At 39.1% G+C, this 22,528-nt stretch overlaps 1 protein-coding gene across 4 annotated transcripts in view; it reads left to right on the forward strand.

Annotated features, from left to right (window-relative positions):
* LOC105382687 (disco-interacting protein 2) overlaps positions 1-22,528 on the forward strand; it is a 99,994-nt gene that overhangs the window by 61,062 nt on the left and 16,404 nt on the right. For 3 of the 4 annotated variants that reach the window (XM_048632860.1, XM_048632861.1, XM_048632862.1), the window contains 7 exons: positions 13,841-13,969; positions 14,160-14,414; positions 14,531-14,655; positions 16,174-16,312; positions 16,836-16,997; positions 17,896-18,207; positions 19,073-19,265. In XM_048632860.1, coding sequence (XP_048488817.1) covers positions 13,841-13,969; positions 14,160-14,414; positions 14,531-14,655; positions 16,174-16,312; positions 16,836-16,997; positions 17,896-18,207; positions 19,073-19,265 — 1,315 coding nt within the window. Of the gene's footprint in view, positions 1-13,840; positions 13,970-14,159; positions 14,415-14,530; positions 14,656-16,092; positions 16,313-16,835; positions 16,998-17,895; positions 18,208-19,072; positions 19,266-22,528 lie in introns of those variants that run through there. The other variant, XM_048632863.1, reaches the window with a different exon arrangement.

A 22,528-nucleotide genomic window follows, 5' to 3' on the forward strand; every position in this document is an offset into this window, starting at 1 on the left:
CTACTATGGCAAATTTTGATAAAACAAAGAAAGATTTAAAATAACTGTTTTTTCAGCCATGAATCAAAACACGGTCATTTAAAAAATCTGCCAAATTTGAATTATACTATGTGTAGGATCACCAACAACATATGTAAGTATCAAAAATGCAATATCGTAATGACTACAATTTATATAATAATCTGAACTTGTCTTAAACATCGCTTCGCCTTAAAAAGTTTAGCCTTGGAAATTTCGCAGTAAAAAGTAGCCTGAATTTAGGGTGTCAGTTTTCTACATCTACAACTGTTGCCTTCATAATTATTAATACACTCACGAGAGTCACGAGCAATAAAAAAGTCCCACTTACAAAATTTCGACTCCAAATGATCCAATGGTTCTTAAAATTTTATTTCATGAATATTTTCAATTTTAGTTGGTAAAATTCTAATGCGCTGTTAAATTACTTCAGTATTGCAGACGCCGCGTCGTCATTAAGCTAGTATTTTCCGTTTGTATTTGGGTCAATTTAGGAAATCTGAAACACTGTTTTGTCAAGAATAGGTAGTAGGTATCATAAAAAAACAATTTGGCCTATCGAGATGAAATCAGCCTCATTTGGGTAAATGAGAGTTTAGTCTAGTTGTATACGTTGTGTGGTGGGTTATTCAGAATTTGGGGTAATTCCAATTTTTGCCGACTTCTTCCCAACGCAGCCATACTTTGAACGTTCACCTTGATGGCTCCTTAATCTTCTACCTCGCTTAGGTTGACGCAGGAGAGTGCTAGGACCGAGTGCAAATTTCCGCAATTTTGAATTTTCAATTATCCGCACATCGGTAATTAAGAAATCAGTTAATTTATTTAACTGATTGTTTTTTCATCTAAAAGATTATCGTTTTTGTTCACTACGTTTGGAATTTAAAGAACCCAGCTCAATTTGTTTTGTTTTTTCCGGAATTAGCCGACTAGGATAATTCCGAATGTTGGAACATTTTATTATAAAATTCTGTGGATCGGGTAATTTCGAATTATAAATATCATATAAATATTATAAATGTTCAAAATATAAATAAGTACTTCTGGGCAGTTCTAGGCAATATTTCGAAATAAGTTTTTTCGAGGTTATAGCTGATCCAAAAATAAATATGGTCCTTTCTCATTCGGAATAACCCACATTCATTCGCAGCTATTGAAACTCAAATATTCACGTATTCCGTGGGTATTTAGAGAAGTCTGTTAAACGGAGTTTTAGGTAGTATAATATTCAAGTATACAAAGCGTCCTTACATGAATCAAAATGACCCAACCAGTCCTCATAAATGGACAAAATACGAACATGTATCCAACTCACTCAAAAACTTATCGGAATAACCCACCTGCACATTATAGTAACTTTTGCCGTAACATAGAATTTATCGAATCAAAAACTGAAAATTACAGTTTTGAATTATTTAACAATGTTCTTTGAAGCTTTTGAGATGCGTTTCACATAAGTACATGTATACATCTAATTTAGCATAACCATTTTAATCATCACGACCATGCTCATACAAAAAATCAGCAATCTGTTCTTAAGGCGAGGCAAAAACATTTTTAAACTTGCCCATCACCTATTTTGAGGTCTGGATCCGCGCCTGTATGTGTACGCCTATGTTGCATATCAGATCGGATGGCGGGTTGGCATTGAGCAATAACTGAAGGCCTATTCAGACACACGCGATATTCGTCAGTATTCGGAGATCGCTGTGGAAAATTATCCCTGTATGTCATGCGGTATATCTCCGTCAGCGGTATCGCATATCGCATAAGTTTGGATAAGGATTTAATGCACTTTCAGTTTTAGGGCTGATTTTTCAATGGTCAGATAAAAGTTATCTAAGGAATAATTCTGATGCTGTCGCGTCAGAATGTTTGTGTAAAACAATGCAACAATTTTATTCCTCAGATAAGATTTATCTGACCATTGAAAAATCAGCCCTTAGAAGAAGATAAAGTACCTTGTTGCACAGTTTTATTCTTCTCATCAAATTATATGACTAGCTTCCTACCTAGTCAAATCATTATTCGGTATATTTGTCGACAAATTAGCTGTAACGATATTGTCAACAGAACACTAATAATATCACTTAGCTCAAAGCGCCCGTCACTTGCGCTAAGTGGAAGATATTAAATCCTATCCTACTATAATATTAAGTTACAAGTCCGGATAATAGTAGCGTGTTGGATAATCAACAATAGAGCAAGTAATGAGAGCAACCAGTAATTACAGCTTCTAATGACAAACGATAATACATAAATAAGTAATACGAGTATAGAATTACATACGAAAATCTTTGATTTGCTTAGGCTAAGCTTCTTGAACGTACCTATCTATACTTAAACCATAGCGTTTTGATCTGTCGTCGACCAAAATATTCAATAAAATCGTACAGTGCTCCAAAATTTATAATGCGCATAGAAATCTTTGACAGATCGGTTATTTTCGATTATGTGACACATGATATTGACTCCTATTTCTTTGGAACAAGGTGCAAAATGCAAGTGTTTTTTTAAGGCTCTTACGATTTAATGATTCGGGTGTGAAGATCTGCATGTGCATTATTTATTTTGGACAAGTGTACTTACATACGTCTTCAGTATCAGTTCTACTTCAATATTCAATAATGTCGTGATGATACTTGCTATTAAACATATAACTGTCTATTATTATTAACTAGCTGATCCCGCGAGCTTCGCATCGCCTTAAAAAGTTTTCCCGTGGAAATTCCGGGGCAAAAAGTAGCCTATATTCTTTCTCATTATGTATAGTATACCAAATTTCATTGAAATCCGTTTCGTAGTTTTGGCGTGAAAGAGTAACAGACAGACAGACACAGTTACTTTCGCATTTATAATATTAGTTAGGATGCAATATAAACCTATTGATACAAACAGTTATTATTATTAGTGTTATTATTGTAAGGAGTTTTGAGGAAGTAGACGGCACTTGTGGTCGCCCGCACAATGCACAAATGGCTTGCACATGTCGCGAGGGTGCAACAAGAGAATGACACGCTGTCGTACATTCAATTTATAATTATAATACGTTTATAGTAATTTATACCTACACTCTGGAGCAAAGAAAAAGTTCAACACATAAAATGCTGACGACAAATGGTGAAATATTTTATTTAAAACTAGCTGTTCCCGCGAGCTTTGCTTCGCCTTTAAAAGTTTTCCCGTGGGAATTTCGGGATAAAAAGTAGCCTATGTTCTTTCTCAGGGTCTAGACCATATGTATACCAAATTTCATAGGCATAGACACATCGTTTATTAACTAAAAATACACATCACAAATACAAAACAACATCAATAGGAACAGTGACATTTCATTCAAATCCGTTCAGTAGTTTTCGCGTGAAAGAGTAACAGACAGACAGACAGACACAGTTACTTTCGCATTTATAGTATTAGTTAGGATTTAAACACAATCATTAAGTTTTAATTGGTAATATTGTGATTTGTATGTAGGTATACTTCAAAATTGCAATATCTATCAGAATGTAGCACCTATAAACCACATAACAAGCGTAAACTCCATAAAACAATTTGCGCGTCATCGTCGCCGCCGGCGCTCGATCGCGCTATCGTGTTTCACTATTACTCACGGCTCGCACCGGCACACAGCCACTGCGGTTTTGTAAATCTACTATCAATTTAGCTCATTGCTCAACTCTTACTATATCAAACAACGTTCGTTTTGTTTGTTTATCGAATTAGGCAATAGTTACCCAAAAGCTACAATCTTTTAGCTGGCATTTTTGGGAATTGTTTCGTAAAATATACCTTTATTTTTTTATGCTTCCTACCTATCTCTTTCCGGTTTAATTGTGTAGTTGTAAATAATATAAGAACAGCTTTTCCCGCTAGCTTCGCTTTTCGTGGTTTTCCCAGGTCTCAGCTTGCAACATAGCAGATTTCATAAAAAGTGGTCCAATCTTTTTTCTGTAAAACAGTAACAGACATCCATACTATTACAAACTTACACGTTTATAATGTTAGTCGCATCGGATATAAGTTACCCACCACGCAGTATTAGCCTCTAATATCTGGCGTCTAATTTCCCGAACACATTGCATCGGCCTGTAGCTACAATAGCTACATGCTGTGTTGATTAGTTTCTGGCCAGCGGTCAACCGGCGAGGCTTCTGATTGGACAGCTCCTGCGTGGAAGCGGGCGCTAATTGGTTACTGTTGCTGCCGGTGCCGCTATTGTCCACCAGAGATTGGTCGGCGGCCTGCCTTAACTCTGCAGCAAGGGATACGCGTGATATTAAACTAGATATTCAAGAGTGGTATACCTACTTTGACCGGGAATATGTGCTTGATTTATAAAGCGTATGATTTGCGAAATGTACGACATACCTATTTACACTCACGGCCAATGAAAAAGTTCCATTGAGAAAACCACCAATTTAATCATAAACAGGAAAAGGAAGAAATAACTAAATGACGCCTTCTGCAATATTGAAGTACATTTAACGGAGCATCAGAATATTAGCAACTACGCACATAAATATTTTTTTCAAATTTCCTATCTAATATCTAAAAAAATTGCGACTAATTGGTACTTGCCCGTGAGTGTATTTAAATATAAATGAAGTTTATTGTCGGGCTAAACAGATAGTTTCATATCAACTCCGCAGGAGGTGAACGCCAATTTAAAGTAACCTTGCATTTCTTCATTTTCTTATAGTGCAATACACCCGGCTCCATATCTCCATATTACGTAGAATTCCTGCAGTATACAAGAACGTTCAAGCGCTGCCTGAAGGAATTATTTGATTTGCTTTTCTAGAAAATGCGAAATGAGAAATATAAAATACTTCACCCGACTATATGAGACATGAAAGCAGTTGAAATGATGACGTATGTAACTATAATGACTAATAAGAGACTCATATTGTTCTTTCTCATTCATTATAAGCCAGTTTCTAGATTCAGAGAATTCAGTAAAATATCTGCTTGTAAAAATGTCTCCCCAAGTAACATTTTTGGGTTTAAAAAGGTTTTGAAAAGGTTCTAGAACCTTTGTATGGAAATCAACTCGTGAGACTTAGAAGGCTTGATAACCTTATATTAACCTTATATTAACCTCCTGAGTGCAAAAAGGGCCCACGTTTTAGAACCTTTCTGAGAGCTACAGCAAAACCTATAGCTCAAACCCAGAACCTTTTGAACAACTTACACAGAACCTAAATAAAACCTTCACAACCTTAATTTAACGTTAACATAACCTTGGAAGACAGCTTTTAAGTTCTAAATTAGTCCTGGATGTAACTCTACTATAACTTGAAACACATTTGATGGATATTTGTAATGCCTTCCCAGGACTCTCGGGTCTTAAAATGTTTCTGTGTAAGATTTTATAATCTCTCTCTCTCAGCCTTCCTTAGTCCACTGTTGGACATAGGCCTCTCCTAACGATCGCCACCCCAAACGGTCACCCGCCATCTGCATCCAGCGGCTTCCCACTACCTTCCGCAGATCATCAGACCAACGGGTTGGGGGGCGACCGACACGCCGTTTGCCGACACGGGGTCTCCACTCCAGAACCTTTCTACTCCAGCGGTCGTCGGCTCTGCGGGCTACGTGGCCAGCCCATTGCCATTTCAGCGTGCTAATCCTTTTGGCTATGTCGGTAACTTTAGTTCTCCTGCGGATTTCTTCATTACGAATCCTATCTCGCAGGGACACGCCTAACATAGCCCTTTCCATAGCACGCTGAGCAACTCTGAGCTTGTGGATAAGCCCTTTGGTGAAGCACCACGTCTCGGCTCCGTAAGTCATCACTGGCAACACGCACTGATTGAAAACTTTTGTTTTCAGACACTGAGGTATGTTTTCAGTGAAGATGTGTCGTAATTTCCCGAACGCTGCCCATCCGAGTTGGATTCTACGAGCTACCTCTTTATCGAAGTTGGATTTACCTAATCGGATCACTTGTCCTAGGTAGGGATACTGATCAACAACTTCGATGGTGACACCTCCTACAGTTACGGGCGATGATGAAACATGTTCGTTCGACATGACCTTTGTCTTGTCCATGTTCATTTTCAGCCCAACTTGTTTAGAGGCATCATTGAGGTCTGTGAGCATTTCGCCCAACTCCTCCAGCGTTTCCGCCATAATAACTATGTCATCAGCAAATCGTAGATGAGAGATATATTCGCCATTGACGTTAATGCCCAGTCTTTTCCACTCTACAAGCTTAAAAACATCTTCCAGTGCACAGGTGAACAGTTTCGGAGAAATAACATCTCCCTGTCTCACGCCCCTTTGCAACTGGATCGGTTTTGTGCTATGTTCGTGTAATCGAACTGACATTGTGGCAGCATTGTACATACATCTCAACACCTCGATATAGCGATAGTCTATATGGCACCGCTGAAGGGATTGAAGCATCGCCCAGAGCTCAATAGAATCAAAGGCTTTCTCATAGTCCACAAACGCTAGACATAAAGGTAGATTATACTCCTCGGTCTTCTGTATAACCTGCCGAAACGTGTGTATGTGATCTATGGTACTATAGCCTTTTCGGAACCCGGCTTGTTCGGGTGGCTGGAAGTCGTCGAGTCTTTGCTCGAGACGATTCGTAATAACTCTCGAAAACAGCTTGTACACATGGCTCAGAAGTGCAATGGGTCTATAATTCTTCAATAGGGCTTTGTTGCCTTTCTTGAAGAACAAAGTCACTACACTTCTGCTCCATGCCTCCGGGCTTGTGCCTTCGAGTATGACGGAATTAAACAGCCTCCGAAGTGCTATTAAAATCGGTCTACCGCCGGCTTTCAGAAGTTCTGTCGTTATTCCATCATCTCCCGGAGCTTTGTTGTTTTTTAGCTGTTTGAGAGCTATACTAATCTCGTCTAGACTGACGTCCGGAATATCTTCGGTATAGTGTCGGGTGAGTGGCGCTCGGCTGTCGTGAGCACCGCTGGTAATAGGGTTTTGTGATTTTATAATAATTATAATAAATGGCGCCATTACCTGACACTTTCCAAGACTCAAAATGGCTAACTCGTAAGTGTTGTATTAATACAAAATATAGTAAGTAGTTAGGCTGAAGTCAGGAAATATGAAAACCTTGTGCGACTAGCACTTTATTGTGATACTTTCGGATAATAGTTCTGTATAAGTGACGGGCCTTTTGTAAATGATAAATTTGAAGATATTTTAATTAAAAAAAATAGATAAAATTTTATGTTTGGTGTAAATTTATATTAGAAATAAAAGTACTGTCTATATATAAAAAAACATATATTTGGAATAGTATAGGAAACGCTATAATCAAATAGGACAACGGAATGTTTTCGAGGATCATATAATGGGACCGTACTGTTACGGAAAACGCAATGAAAGAGGAGAAAAACTTATACTATTTTGCCAAGAACACCAGCTAAAAATTGGAAACAGTATGTTTAAATCTCGGAGAGGAAAAATGTGGACGTGGATTTCTCCAGATGGTAAAACAAAAAATCAAATTGATTTTATAATGACAAATCAACCCAACTCATTCTATAATGTAAAAGTTCTAAGTCATTTTATGATTGACTCAGATCACCGACCAGAAGGCAGTGGACGCCCCAGAATTTCACAAAGCAATATGTACACACGGACGTACACAGCATCTTGATAAGAAAGCTACTAGACAACAAACATGATACAACACAGGAAATGTACAACAAATTGGAAAAAGTACTCATACATATAGAAAAAGACTCTACAACGCAAGTAAAAGAAAAAATAAACGTAATCTCATCTGAAACTAAATCGATAATTGCAGAAAGAAACAAAATAAAATGGAAGTCAAACAAAACAAACACTGAAAAACAACAACTGAGATCTCTACAAAAAGAAGCAAGACATAGAATACGTAAAGATTTAAGACTACACTACCTTAAAATGGTGGAAGAAATAATGGGAACAACAGGTTCCATCAAAGAAATTGAGAAGAGGAAAAAAATTGGAAAATATATGATATCGACTCTACAGCAAAGCTCGGGAAAATTTACAAGCTCTAGACATGAAATTTTGGAAACAGCAACAGCGTTCTACAAGGCACTTTACGATAGTGATGATATACTTGAAACATGCATAACCAACAAAGCACTCAAAGATATTCCACCTCTACTAAAATCAGAAATACGATATGTCATTGAAAACTTGAAAAACAATAAAGCTACTGGAAAAGATAAAATATCGAATGAGGTAATAAAATGCTACTGCGAAGACCTCTTGGAACCACTACAGTTAATTTATAATAAAATATTACACACAGGTACTCTACCTAAACAGTGGTATCTGGCGTCAATTATACTACTTCATAAGAAAAAATGTCAAAAAGACATAAATAATTATAGACCTATATCGCTTTCAAGTACACTCTACAAAATTTTCATGACAGTTCTGAAAAACAGGCTCTACAGAGCACTCGATGAAAATCAGACGGTTGAGCAAGCTGGCTTCAGAAAAGGGTTCTCAACAATGGATCACCTCCACACCCTAAATATGATCATTGAAAAATACTCAGAATATAATAAATCACTCTACATCTGCTTTATTGATTTTACGAAAGCATTCGATAGTATAAATCAAAACTACTTACTACGCGCTTTACAAAACCAAGGAATAGATGCTGGATATGTAAAAATCCTAGAAAAAGTCTATAGCAAAAGCATGGCCTCAATAAATCTAGAGACGGAAGGGCCAACATTCCCGCTAAGAAAAGGAGTGAAACAAGGCGACCCAATATCACCTCTACTTTTCAATTCCCTTTTAGAAGAGGTTTTTAGATCAATTGATTGGAGGGACAGAGGCATAAAAATTAATGGCATAAATATGACATCCTTAAGGTTTGCAGATGACATAATTTTTGTATCAGAAAGTTCAAATGAATTGCAGGAAACACTCTCTACCTTTCAAACAGCTCTAGCTTCATCTGGACTACAGATAAATGAAACTAAAACCAAATTGATGACAAACACTACCCAAACACCTATAAACATAAATAATATCGATCTGGAATATGTTGAAGACTATATCTATCTTGGACAGAATATATCATTTAAAGAAAAAATGGATAAAGAAATCACGAGAAGAATTAATATCGGTTGGAAGAAATACTGGTCACTGAAACATATCTTCAAATCCAAATTGCACCAATCTTTAAAATCGAAAGTTTTCAATACTTGCATCCTACCGGCTATGACATACGGTGCTCAAACATGGGCCGCCACCGTGAAACAAAAACAAAAACTCGCAGTCAACCAGCGAGCAATGGAACGGAGTATGCTAGGGATAAAAAGAGCTGACAGAATTACAAACGAAAAGATTAGAAAAGCCACAAAAATAGACGACATAATTACCACCACAAGACGAATGAAATGGCAATGGGCCGGACATATAATGAGATGTGAAGATAACAGATGGACGAGGCTAACAACAGAGTGGATACCGCGAGATGGAAAACGCAGCGTGGGCAGGCCACGAATAAGATGGTCCGATGAACTAAAAGCTTTCCATCCTGTATGGTGGCGCGAAGCCTCCAATAGAAATGTTTGGAGAAAGATGGGATCGGAATTTGCTACTCAACAAACTGTAGAAAGGGAAAATTAGATCCGGCATTAAGTGCCTATATCACCCAGAGAAGCCTGGTCAGCGAGGGTGATCATGACTATCCTTGCTCGCAGCCTGTGAGCGAGAGGCCACTGTCCTCTGGAAGGACTAAGAACAGATAATCTCTCAATTTTTATATTATTTCAAGATTATTATTGTTTTTTAAACTTATGAGAGTAATTATGTACCTATTAATTTACATGTGAATTTTTTATTTTTTTATGTAAAATTAATAATTAATTAATAGAAATTAAAGTCATATTATTTTTTAATCTAATCTATTTTTGAATGCTATTAATATAATTTTTATGATATAATTTAATTAGTAATTTGTAATGAAATGGAAATAATGTATAAATTATCATATTATGATTTCTGTTAATGTATATGCATGTAAATTGTAAAAAACGAGTTAAATAAATGGCTATCTTATCTTATCTTATATAGGAAACGCTACTGAATTTTCCCTTATTAATTAAAATGTATCTTTTTGGTAAGTTTTTTTTTATTTCAGTGAAAAAATATGGCGGCCGTTAGGAAATTACTAAAAAGCATTAAACATATTTTGAAGATGCCTCTAAAGCTTTAAAATATTCTTGTAGGACTTAAATCATGCCTTTAGCTCATAGCCAGTGCTTAATGCTTTTGGTTTTCACCAAGTAGTCCTAATTTGTTTGCCTAGACAACTCTTATCAACCTAAAGGTTTAAGATAGGTTTTAAAAAATACTTATAAGTAATTTAAATATTCCATAACTTTATGGTTGTATCAAGGTTAAAAATTTAACCTTAAGCTCTCACTTTAGCATTAATGCTAGCTTTTCTAGAAGTAAATCAGGAGTCTACGACAACTATAAGATCCTAGAACTATATGCTCCTGAAATACATGTTAAAATAACGTTAATATAAACTCTTATCAGCAGCTACAAGGTTGTATTAATAAACAATTAGTTTTAGGACTTAGTAATCATTCTCAAGTACTCAAAATGACCAGATAGCAAAGCATTAACCTTTTCACAACTCTTATAAAACCTAAAGGCATTTCTTACAACCTAAGCTCGAATGAAATGTTACTTGGGTCTTTTCCCCGCCTAGCAACAGTAGTCCCACTTTAGGTACATACAGACATAGGTAGAAGGATGCAGCATAATAGTAGCGAGGCCCATGCACCGCCGGGGCTTGTGTAGGGTTCCACAGCGGTATCACTCCAAACTGTGTCCTTTATGAATAAAACTGTATCCTTCTCGGGATGCTTCATTCGTCATTATACTCATTAGAGTTGTAGAATCAAACTAAATAATAATGATCGAGGGTACGACCGAGTCAGCGTTGGTCTATGTAATTATCTGTTCAAATTATTGATTGTGTCACAATTTGCAATGTTATTGCATTGAAATAATCATTTTTTCGGGTCGGTTTAACGACAGAAGTTATGGGTTGTGATGATGAATAACTTTTTAGATACCGCAGATAAATGTTATACTAGTTGCAGTAATAAATGCTGGAAAGGGCATAATGTAAAGTCGGCTGTGGAGTCTCTCCGCTACCTAATCAGAGCCTGGTGGATAGAGAACTGGGCCACGAACAATAACATAATAGCCGCGCTTTGCATCCCACTAATAGAAGGCACATAGTTAGTACGCCGCCCGGGGGGTCACTTTAGCTTATTAAATAACGATCGTGAAAGCTGGCATGCAATCCGTACGATTATATAATGCAACGGGATACAGTCTTGGTTAGCGAGCATGTGATTAGCAGGCTTAGTTTTTCCTAAGCTAGAGTGAGTCCACAACTCTCCACGTTTGTACGCGCACAATTCACACATCTGCGAACTATTGGGAACTTTTGGCTGTTTTCAGAGCGCAGAAAGTTGAAGCTTTCTGCAAATAATTACAAAGCAGCCAAAGTTGTTCACGGGTTTTGTAGATTTCGCTGAAAACTCCTGTGGACATAATGAACTGTAGATTTGGTCAGATAGTCCAATTAGTAAGAGATTTTAGAGAAGTTCTTTAGCGCTGAAGAGGACGGCATTTTGTAGACTCACATGTTTGCTAGATAACAATGGCAGTTCCTGCAGTTATATTGCTAACTTATTTTTAGAAAAAAGCAAAGGAAGATATTGCTGTTAATCATGAAAGTAATAAAAAGGTACTTACTTATTACTTCCATGGCTGTTAATAAATAAAAAAACGAAGTTGAACAATCACTTTGTTCGTCCCAATGAGTTCACGATACACTTCCTGGGATTTCAATCTTGTGCCTTCCTCGTACAGATGGAGAAGAAGGTACAAGGTTGAAATCCCGGGAACTATTCTAATCAGTTATTTAGAATTATGTATATAGACTATATTATTGTGCATAATGTATACATACAAATGGTGTTTAGTTGAAACTAAATTAATTCTAGACAAAATAAATGCAAACACGTACAAGTAAATAATAAAAACTACTACTTAAAAACATATAAAAACATGGGACATTTATAAAAGCTTTATTGTGTGTTTCTTCGCTTCACTCTAGCTGTATCGGATTAGCTAACGAAAGGATAATGGATTCAATAATGACTGTTAGTTTTTCTCAGAAACTCTGTACGTGGGTTGACTCACACTTTTTTGTGCAAATAGGTACAGTGCGACAAACTTATCTGTTCCGGTGAGAGCGGACTAAATTGATCCATATCTCATTACTTACTAATGAATTGTATATTGTAAAAGATTTGATGGGTTTATTAACACCGCAAGAGCGAATTAACAATACCAGCAAACTTAAAATCTTATAGAATTAAGAAATATTAGACATTTATTGAGCTGTCACCGGAACAGATAAGTTTGTGGCACTGTAATGGCGTTGTGTAAAAATTATATCAACAGAATAATCTTCACAAAAGCTGCGTGAACTTTATAAATTATTTGTACTTTCAATGCACAATTTTAAAATGTAAAATCAGGTGAACTCAATGCTGAAATCATTTTCTACTGTCAAGTTGGGGAGGTTCAGAGAGATTAAACACAATATTTTTTTATTTTGTTGTTCTTCTTTTGTATATTACGTACATACGGCTGACGGCCGAATGGCGTAGTGGTTAGTGACCCTGACTACTGAGCCGATGGTCCCGGGTTCGATTCCCGGCTGGGGCAGATATTTGTTTAAACACAGATATTTGTTCTCGGGTCTTGGATGTGCCCGTTAAATGGCAATAGGCCCGCCCCCTATTACATTGGGACTAACATAACACTCTGGCGAAAAGTGGGTGCATCAATGCACCTCTGCCTACCCCGCAAGGGAGTACATTAGTACAAGGCGTGAGTGCGTGTGTATACGGCTGCAACACACTTTCAATATCTTTGTATTCATTTATGACAGGTTATTCCATAATGTCATCATCAACAGCTCGTAATCTTCCACTGCTGGACATAGGGCTCTCCCAAGCATCCCCATTTCAACCCAGGGAATTAAATTTTACTTTCAGCTCTCTATATTCTAGCGTTCGCATCCTGTATTCCATCCAATTATAATTTTAATGTTTGCGGTTTTGTCTGTAATTACTGCAATGTATACAGGTATTATACTTATAATAATAATTAAATAATGTATTTTAATTATTTGGACTGCTCCCTGCATGTTGCATGTATTCCGTGGTTTTGTGTTTTGTCGTGTGAATAACATTAATTAGTTTCATTTGTAATTTAATATCGTCAGTTTTCAGGAATTTATATAGTGTGTGGGTTTTTCAGCATCAGCATTTATATTATGTTTCATATTAAAATTTATCATTCAAAATCAAAGCTACATATTCCAATTACTCTTTTTATGCAAAATATTACTAAAGCAGAATAGGAGTTCTCGGATTCGATTCCCGGATCCATGATATTTTCTGACCAAGACCCAACTAAGTGAAGAGTCATTTGATAAATAAATTCGAATCAACTTGGCCCAGGAAAGTCGACATCGACCGGTCGAGTGTACATACGAAAATTTATTTATTATTTCATTTAAGATTTCAATCATTTTGTAAGCGCATAGGAACATAGTTGTTAGTGGGTCTAATCAATATCAAGTCGATCACTCTTGTTGCATTTTCCCCGTGAATCAATTGCCCGTAGACGCATTTGCCCCTTGAACGCAATTGCCCCATAGGCTCATTTACCCCGTAGACGCACATGCCCCGTTCACCTTGCTAATCTCTTACCCATTGGTTTGCAGAAGTGAGGCAGGAGGCGGTGCAGCAGGCGCTGGCGGAGATGCAGACACGGCCCAAGCCCTCGCTGCCCATGCCCTCCAAGAGGACCTCCATGATGGCCAAGAGCCCCGACCGCGACCGACACGAACTTTGTAAGTATTTTGGATTCTATTTTAGACTTAAAAGTTGGGATATTGTGGGTCACCTTTGCTGAATTCATATTGAGTGGGCTTTCTTTTTGCCAACTCAGCTTCAGCCTCTCTTGTTGTAACCAACTTTTCATCAAGAGAGAGAAACCTCATTGTCCTCACTATTCACCTTGTCCCATTCTCCGCATTCCAGCTTCCAGCTCTGACGACGACTCCTGCGCGGGCGACGATCTGCCGCCGCCGCCGGAGCTGGGGTCGCCCCCCGCGCGCCGCCCCGCTGCCCCGCGCCCCCCGCTCAACCTCAACCCCGTGCGCGAGCGAGAGCGCATGCGCGACGACCGTGAGAGGGAGAGGGAGCGCGAACGCGAGCGCGAGCGAGCCAAGAAACACGAGCAACCGCCCAGGACCGAGATCGACCTGTCTGAGCTCAACCAACATATGCCCACGTGTAAGTTGTAGTGCAAACTCAGTTGCTATCCCAAAGGACGCTAGACGCTTGCGGCGGTACCCATTGCTTGGCAGCTAAAACTCATTTCCTCGTCCTAACCACATTCTCGCCAACAGACATCCAACCAGACGTGACTCATACGACATCAGGAGCCCGCCGTGGTCAGAACAACGTGGTAGCCGACAGGGTACAATGTTTTACCCAGAGCGAGGACACAGGCACCGGCACTGGCCGATGGAAGGTCAGTGCTTCATCCTTCATTCACTAGTTAGACCGCCTATAGGTGTATTGCTTTCACTCGTGGTAGCAATAGGCTGGCTTTTGTCTACACTTCGCAAGACAGAGAGGAGAATCGCGATAAATGAGCTGTGTTTCGAATTCGAAGTTTAGATACATAAGAACCACCTATTCCTATTACTGCTTATCACTCATTCATAAATAATCGACGTTGGTTTATTGGCATTTTTTAGCTGCAATGAGGCAGGCTCTACTCGCAACAGTGGAATATCCCTATGGTGACCCTGATATCAGTGACACTAAATGACATTTTACTACGAAAACTAATAATTGGTTTCTGAATTCAGACGTCTACGTGTAGAAGATTAGCCGCGCAGATTACTGTGTATATTCCGTGTTTGTTTTACTTGACGCCTGCGGCCCGCCGGACTGACGACCTCAGACAGGTGCAGGCTGGATGACGAAGGCTGAGCAGCAAGTGCTAACAGTGTTACACATCACCAATGTCTAAATCCAATCAAAGTCTACATCTTATTCTTAACCCCCTTCAAAACCTTGAGAGTGCAGGCCTCTTACCTACTTTGGTTTTGAACTTTTTCGTTGAATTTCCCGTCAGATGTTCTGTTTATATTTGCCAGCCCAATCCAACGGTTTCTTTTCTGCTAGCCTTTTTTTTTCGGCGAACGCGAATTGACCAGCCCATTGCCAATTTTTACTAATGCTTTCTTCTTTATCTAACATTCAGTTATATACTTTTTTAATTTATTTAGCTAGGGTTGGCCAAATTACACTGGCAGAGTCAATGCATCTAGTCAATCAAATCAATTTGAAACTAAACATAACAAATACCCGTATCTCCACTCTGCATTGACTTATTATATTTATCCGATGCGTATTCGATTATAAATTCGTAAAATTTGCATAAGGAATGTTAATATGCATTAGTTTTTTGGTAAAAGGAAGACCTTGTTGTAATTTTTGATGCTTTGACTCTGCGCCAGTGTTACTTGAGCCAAAAATAAGGAAATCATTTAGTACACTAGTACACTTAGTCAGGTACATACATGCATTGACTTTTAGCCATTCACAATATAGAATATCTAGATTCGCTATCTAGATTTTTTTCCAGCAATGGATTTGATGATCGACAATGGCTGAACACAGCACCGAAGGTCTTGGATTCGATTCCCGACCACGACGGCAGTTTACACAAATGTTTCTTGACTAATATTTAATCGTGTTTGTGCATTGTTTATTTTGAAAATTTACTACATGCAGGATGATTCAAGTTACTCTGTGTCCGGGCAGGGCCGGCCTCCGTCGATACACGATCTGTTATCTACAAATAGCAGACCGTGGCGCGACCATGCATGGCTTCAGCTTGTGTGTAAATGTTCCACACACTGCCCGGACACGGCGTAACATGACTTATCCGTTTCAGATCCGTGGTACTACGGATTTCTGAAATAAGTCACCAACCTCCATACCTAAGCCCCGATTACACCCCCCACCCATGCGCCAGGTCTCCGCCAAAATACAGCAGCTGTTGAATACCTTGAAGCGGCCCAAACGCCGCCCGCTCCCGGAATTCTATGAGGATGATGATATAGAACTGGAGCTGGCGGCCAATCCGAAGGACCCCAACGCGCCCAAGCCCGAAGGTGAGCATACAAGCTTTATTGGGATACGTAATGGAATTTACTAGTTTAGTATTGTAAAATGAAGATATCCAAAATGAAATATTGTTACCATGGCTTCATAATTTCCTACTTTAATCTTGTATTATGACAGTAGGTTCCTATAATAATTACCGTAAATATTGCTCTTAAGGCTGCCTTGTCCACCTCACACACACCAGAACGAGTGGGGTAGCGGAGCTGTGTGCGAGGTAAAAAACTACCAATAAAATTGCATAAAAACTGCGCTCATGCTCCGCTACCCCGCTCCGCTGAAGTGGACGAACATCAGCCTCGATTCGAGGCTCTGTATTGCTATCAACACCAGCCGCGCGAAAGACATAAGCCGCAAGCCACTCAATAGCACCTAGAATAACATTTGTGTATAGCCAACATATCTCACCACAATATATTAAATTAAAATGTAAAAAAAACTGTTTACTTGCTGTCCACGACACAGGCCTGGTAGCTTTCGGCTAAATAAATATATTTTTTCATCTCCCCGCAGGCGGCACAATGACCCCAGCCGTCGGCGAGCAACTAGTAGTCCCCGCCGGCGTCCCGCGGACTCTCGAGGCAGCTCTTCAACGCTACGGCACCGCCAGCTTCAAGGCCAACGTCGCCACCGTGCTCGACCCCAACGGGAAACTCAGCAACTCTCTCACTTACGGTCAGTCGGGGAGATGGGGAGTCATTTGTTTTTAGGACAAGTGACGATGGTGTTGTCTTTTTAACCTTTTATTGAGGCGACCTGACGCCAGCATATCGCTAGGTATCGAATTCCATGTATTGATATAGGTGCTGGTTTCGTGTCGACGTCACGTCGCCGTCCCGCTGTCTAAATATCGAGGCTACGTTTCATCGCAGAATGAAAGAGCTAAGTAAACTATTCACAGTTAGTCTCCCGGAGTATGGAAGGTAAGTCTCCTATCCACAGTCAGTCTCTAGGAGGTGTAGTGTTCGACCCCAACGGGAAGCTCAGCAACTCGCTCACTAACGGTCAGTTCAAGAGTCATTTGTTTCTGATGACAAGTGACAATCGCGCGAGTTCGTGTTTTAAATGCATGGGATTCCGTATAAAAGACGCTGGAAGTGACGTGATAATGTTATTATGTGCGCTTGAAGCGTTGTGTGATGTCTCATACGGAATCCCATGTATTCAAACACCCGCTGACACGTTGGCATCACGTCAACGTCGTCGCTCCGCAGTTTAAATAAATCTTTGACGAATATCGAGACTACGTTTCATCGCTGAATGCCAAAGGTAACGATTGGAGGAGGATAATTAAAGGAGGACACACAAAACAAAAAAAACACACTCGCGAGCAATTACAAAAATCACTGAAACTTTTTCATTACTCGCGTAAGTGTAGTATTTGGCTAAAAATGCAAAAAAGTAGGTCATTATTCATATTTTACAAAACACGCTCCCTATAATTTTTCAAAGTCTAAGAATCGATTGTTACACGGTAGTCTCAATAGAGGCGCCACTTCGTACACGAAAAAACCTAAACTCTCATAAATTTTCACCACCGAAAAAACTAACCAAAAACCCGTCACCCCCACAGGCAAGCTGCTCAGCCGCTCGCTCAAGATCGCGCACGCGCTGCTCAACAAGACCTTCACATCCAAGACCAGCAGCGCCGGACCTCTCTCCGGAGACAGCTCCATCAAACCCGGGGACCGCGTAGCACTGGTCTACCCCAACAACGACCCGATCAACTTCATGTGTGCACTATACGGCTGTCTTCAAGCCGGGGTTGTGCCGGTCCCGATAGAAGTGCCTCTGACGCGCCGCGACGCTGGGTTGCAGCAAGTCGGGTTTCTGCTGGGGTCGTGCAGCATTCAGTATGCGCTGACTAGTGACAATTGCTTGAAAGGTGAGTGGGGTTGGGAGGAATGGGTGTGGTAAGCACGCTGAATAAAGTTTTACCCCCAAATTCATAGAGCTTTTTGAAACTTTTGAAAAGGGCTTAAAATTTACATAGTGATATACGAATTTCAACCATTTCACTTACGTGGAGTTTTAAGGAGTCGAAACTCGTGTGTTTCAAAGTCAATTTTAACCTTGTTGTAAAACAATACGTTCTATAAATTTGAGGGTTGCATTCTGTATGTATGGCAAATAAAAAGACGTAGGGCCAATAGCGACTTTGAATCAAGCAAAATCTCAAAGAAAGGAATTGGCACTACTAATATCTCGCTTAAACCTAGCTAGTTTAATCCATCCACTTACTAAAAGCGGCAGGAACATGATTTAATCGCGGCTAAATCTATTGGCGTCGGAAGCCCGATCGGATAAGCCTATGACTGCTGAGTTATTGAATGTGATCAATCAATTTACAAGGAGCTGAGGGATTTATTTATTGCTACCAATATTAGTTACTAAGAGAAAGGTCCTACTTTTTCATTGTACATCTATAAAACAATAATAATTCTCTGTTAGAAATTCAGTCCTGTTCGTAATATTCCTACAATAATTCCAACCATAACGCTTAATTATGTATACGGAAACCATCCTTCCCACTAACCATAGCTATAAACACCTACAGTTACACCCTTCTTACCTAATTTTAAACCAAACTATTCACAAACAGGGTTATCAAATTACCTTACTTTAACCCCCACATTCCTTCACACGCAGGGTTGCCGAAAGCGACTAAAGTCGAATCGGGCGACGTGGTGTCCTTCCGCGCAGGGTTGTCAAACTACCGTCCTCTAACCCCTATACTCCTTCACACGCAGGGTTGCCAAAAGCGTCATCCGGCGACGTGGTGTCCTTCCGCGGCTGGCCGTCCCTTCAGTGGGTGTCAACCGAGAAGCTGCCGCGGCCGCCTCGTGACTGGATCCCGCCGCCGCGCCCGGCCGACGACACGCCGGCCCACATCGAACACACGTCTGCTGCCGACGGGTCCGCCATGGGCGTTATTGTCACTAGGTATGTATTAGATAGTGTGTGCTGTGAATATGTAGTGAGAGGGTTTGTACAAGAGGGGTATTTGTGTCTCTGCTATAATACAGAGACAAAGACATCTGATACAAACAAAAACTACCCTTATTCGAATGTAATAAGGTTTCTGTAAGATGTCTTTCACCGTGGAATGGGATATAAGTAATGTGTGATAGAAACGCTACGCCGGTTGGAGAAATTACATATGAAATGCCTGAGTTGGTGCTTCGTCGCTGCGGCAAAAACAATTGAAAACAAACTGCTCAACGAAACGAAAGAACGAAAACGTATGTTGATAAGACTGCAGATACTGCTATTGGCTATCTGCCTGCGAAGCCGACGTTAATCTGTGACAATCTTCATAGACGTTTTGACACCGCCTGAGAGTCAGTAATTTAAGATTGCTGTTGCGAGTCTGTAACGCGGGCCTTTGCTATATCAGAGAAATAACTTTCATTGGACACCCAGTCGCCTACATTTAAAATACTACCGCCAATGGATCAGCTATGGGTGGTATTGTTACTAGGTATGTATGGTGTATAGATATTTTACAGAAGTATGGTCGGCATCTAAAAGTACTTTAGAAAGTACACAGAAAAAATACGGGCATTTTTTACATTACGTATCAATAGCGTGATTAGCACGCTTGTGAGTCATATGCCATATAAAGAAGCCGAGGTGATACCAAGAAATGAGTATTTTGAACCTCAATAGGTACCTGCATCGCATGGATATTACTTATGGAAATCTGAGAGACATGGCTTTCTATGGGTGGTATTACATAAATGCCTAAGTGCTATGAAGTTACCAAATTCAAATAATAATTTAGGTAGAACATTGCTAAGCTTTCGTAAACTTTCGTTACAACATGAAATAGAAGGATAGTGAGTATGTCATTGTTACACACGAGTATAGTACACTGCTCTCGACTGATCTGCATCAGATAACCACGATAAAACATTATATAAATCTTCAACATGACAGACAAATTAATCCTTTGATAGGTCGCCCAAATCATGAAAGATTTCCTAATAAAAATAATATTATACATTGTTTTTTATTCATAGTAATTAAGTTAAAGTAGTTCCTTTTACAACCCTTTTTTTTTTCATTATAATTAATACAATGAAATATATATTTCTTCTTACATTAAGTACATAAATCAACAACATTGCTGTATAAAGTTTTGGTAAGTATAATTTAAATTAGGGACAGCCAATTAATTTCACTTTTTATTTTATGCTCATAATAGCGAAACAAAACTTATATCACTGTCATAGATTTAAAATTGGAATAAGTACCTACCTATTTCTTAAAAATATAAACATTTTATTGAAGTAAATTTTGCTGCATTAACTTTTTTAGTTTTTTACTTAATTTCCTATTACCAAAGGCCAGAGTTACCTTTTAATAATTTGCTGGCGCCTATTATATTAAAATATCTTGCAATTTAAATTTGAGTTTAATAATGAAAGCGCTGCGAAAGAAAAATTACATGAGAGCGCCATCTGCAATGCACCTTATCAAATACTAAATATGAAACCAGGTGTCTAGATTGCATCAAGATAGCTAGAGTCATCTATCACTCAGCCAGTGAAACTAAACGGACGCAGCCTCCCCACAGCCCCGACTAGTTCATTCGGGAGTTTATGATGGCGCAGGCTTTCGGGAAATTACTGACAGTTTCCTAAACATATGGCTCGGAAAATTACATCGGAAATTCGGGTTTTCATTTTAATTGGAGATTTCCATATTTTGAGCGCGATTTACCTTTGTTATTTGGCCATAAAGTAAGAAAATCAGTGCGTGTTTTGTTTGAAATTTGACATGTCAACATCCGGTAAAATATTGATGATTTAAAGTAAACATATGGTTCGGTAAATAACAATATTTCGGGTTTATGTGATATTTAGAAGGTAGGAAAGCGATTTTCGCATAAAATATAGAGTTCGAATGTAAATATTTTCAGTTTAAAAGCCTTTTTCACCTTAGATTCTTCAATTTCTTTTTCTTAAACCGGAAGCAGCCATTAAAAGAAAACAAACTACAGTACTGCCAGGGTGCATTAAATTTTTTTATCATAAAATAGTTGGCTAGAAATGCAATGAAAAAACAAATATTTGGCTAAATAAAGCATTGAAAAATAAATAATTAAATTATAGTTTAGAAAAAATATTAACGTGTCGAATATTTTACATGTTGGTAGATTTAGTTGGTATTTTTGTTAGACATATGCTTGCATCCCTTTTTCCCGGGGGCCACGGTCTCGCAGGCTCACTGCTCGCTCTGCCAGTTGCCGTCGGAGCCTCTGCCGAGGATATCGTGGTTCTCAATATTTCCCAATTAAAAAATCATTAAATTTCTGCTTTCTGAATTAAATACCCAAGTGAAATTACAACGTTTCGCGTATAAAAGTGAATTAATTTTTAAAAACTATTATCCATCGGTGTCTCTGCCGAGGATATCGTCGTCCTCATTTAAAATATTTAAAAAAACCTGCTTTTTTCATTAAATACCTAAGTGAAATTACAACTTTTTGTAGTGCAATATTTCCAATAAAATGGTATTTCCGGAATTTGTTGACGCTGTGAACGTTATCTTAGCGGCTATCGCACATTTTCTCATAGTATTCACGGACAACGTACGCATTATTTACTTCCTTCTCTTCATTAGGATCCTGCGCCTATTCCGCTAAATACATTCAAACTTTGCTACTACCAAGTGTTTCGTGAACCAGTGAACTGACTGAAACTGATTATTTTATTTTAAAGTCCACTCCGTAAGACATTCAAGATGCTTTTAATTAGCACTTTCATCTTGTACCTAATGCTGTTTTGGATCGGGCTGCTGTTCTGTATCTCGTGGCGTAGCGTGCGGTATGATCATCGGTATGGGCGGCGCAACCTGGTGGTCATCCTGTGTTGCCACCACCACCGCCGCAACGGCTTCTAGAGGGGTTAGGGGGGGGGAGGGGATGGGAGGGGAGGAGATGGGAGTTTAGGGGAAAGGCCCCCAGGCCGGTCCCAGCACACACACCTGTTGTGTGACACCTGTAGCTTCCATGTGTACTGACAGGTATCCTGTAAAACCATTGTAAGATTTCTTGTTTTTTTTTGTTGCTGCTGAGCGCCCTATCGACTTTTGCTGCTTGCGTCATTCTGACCCAATTTGATTTATGTAAAATTGTATGCACTGCGTTTAGCCCTTCCAGCGAATCTATTGTACTGAGATATGGACTTGCATATGTAATG

Source organism: Plutella xylostella, chromosome Z (assembly GCF_932276165.1).
Source record: "Plutella xylostella chromosome Z, ilPluXylo3.1, whole genome shotgun sequence".
Taxonomy (NCBI): domain Eukaryota; kingdom Metazoa; phylum Arthropoda; class Insecta; order Lepidoptera; family Plutellidae; genus Plutella; species Plutella xylostella.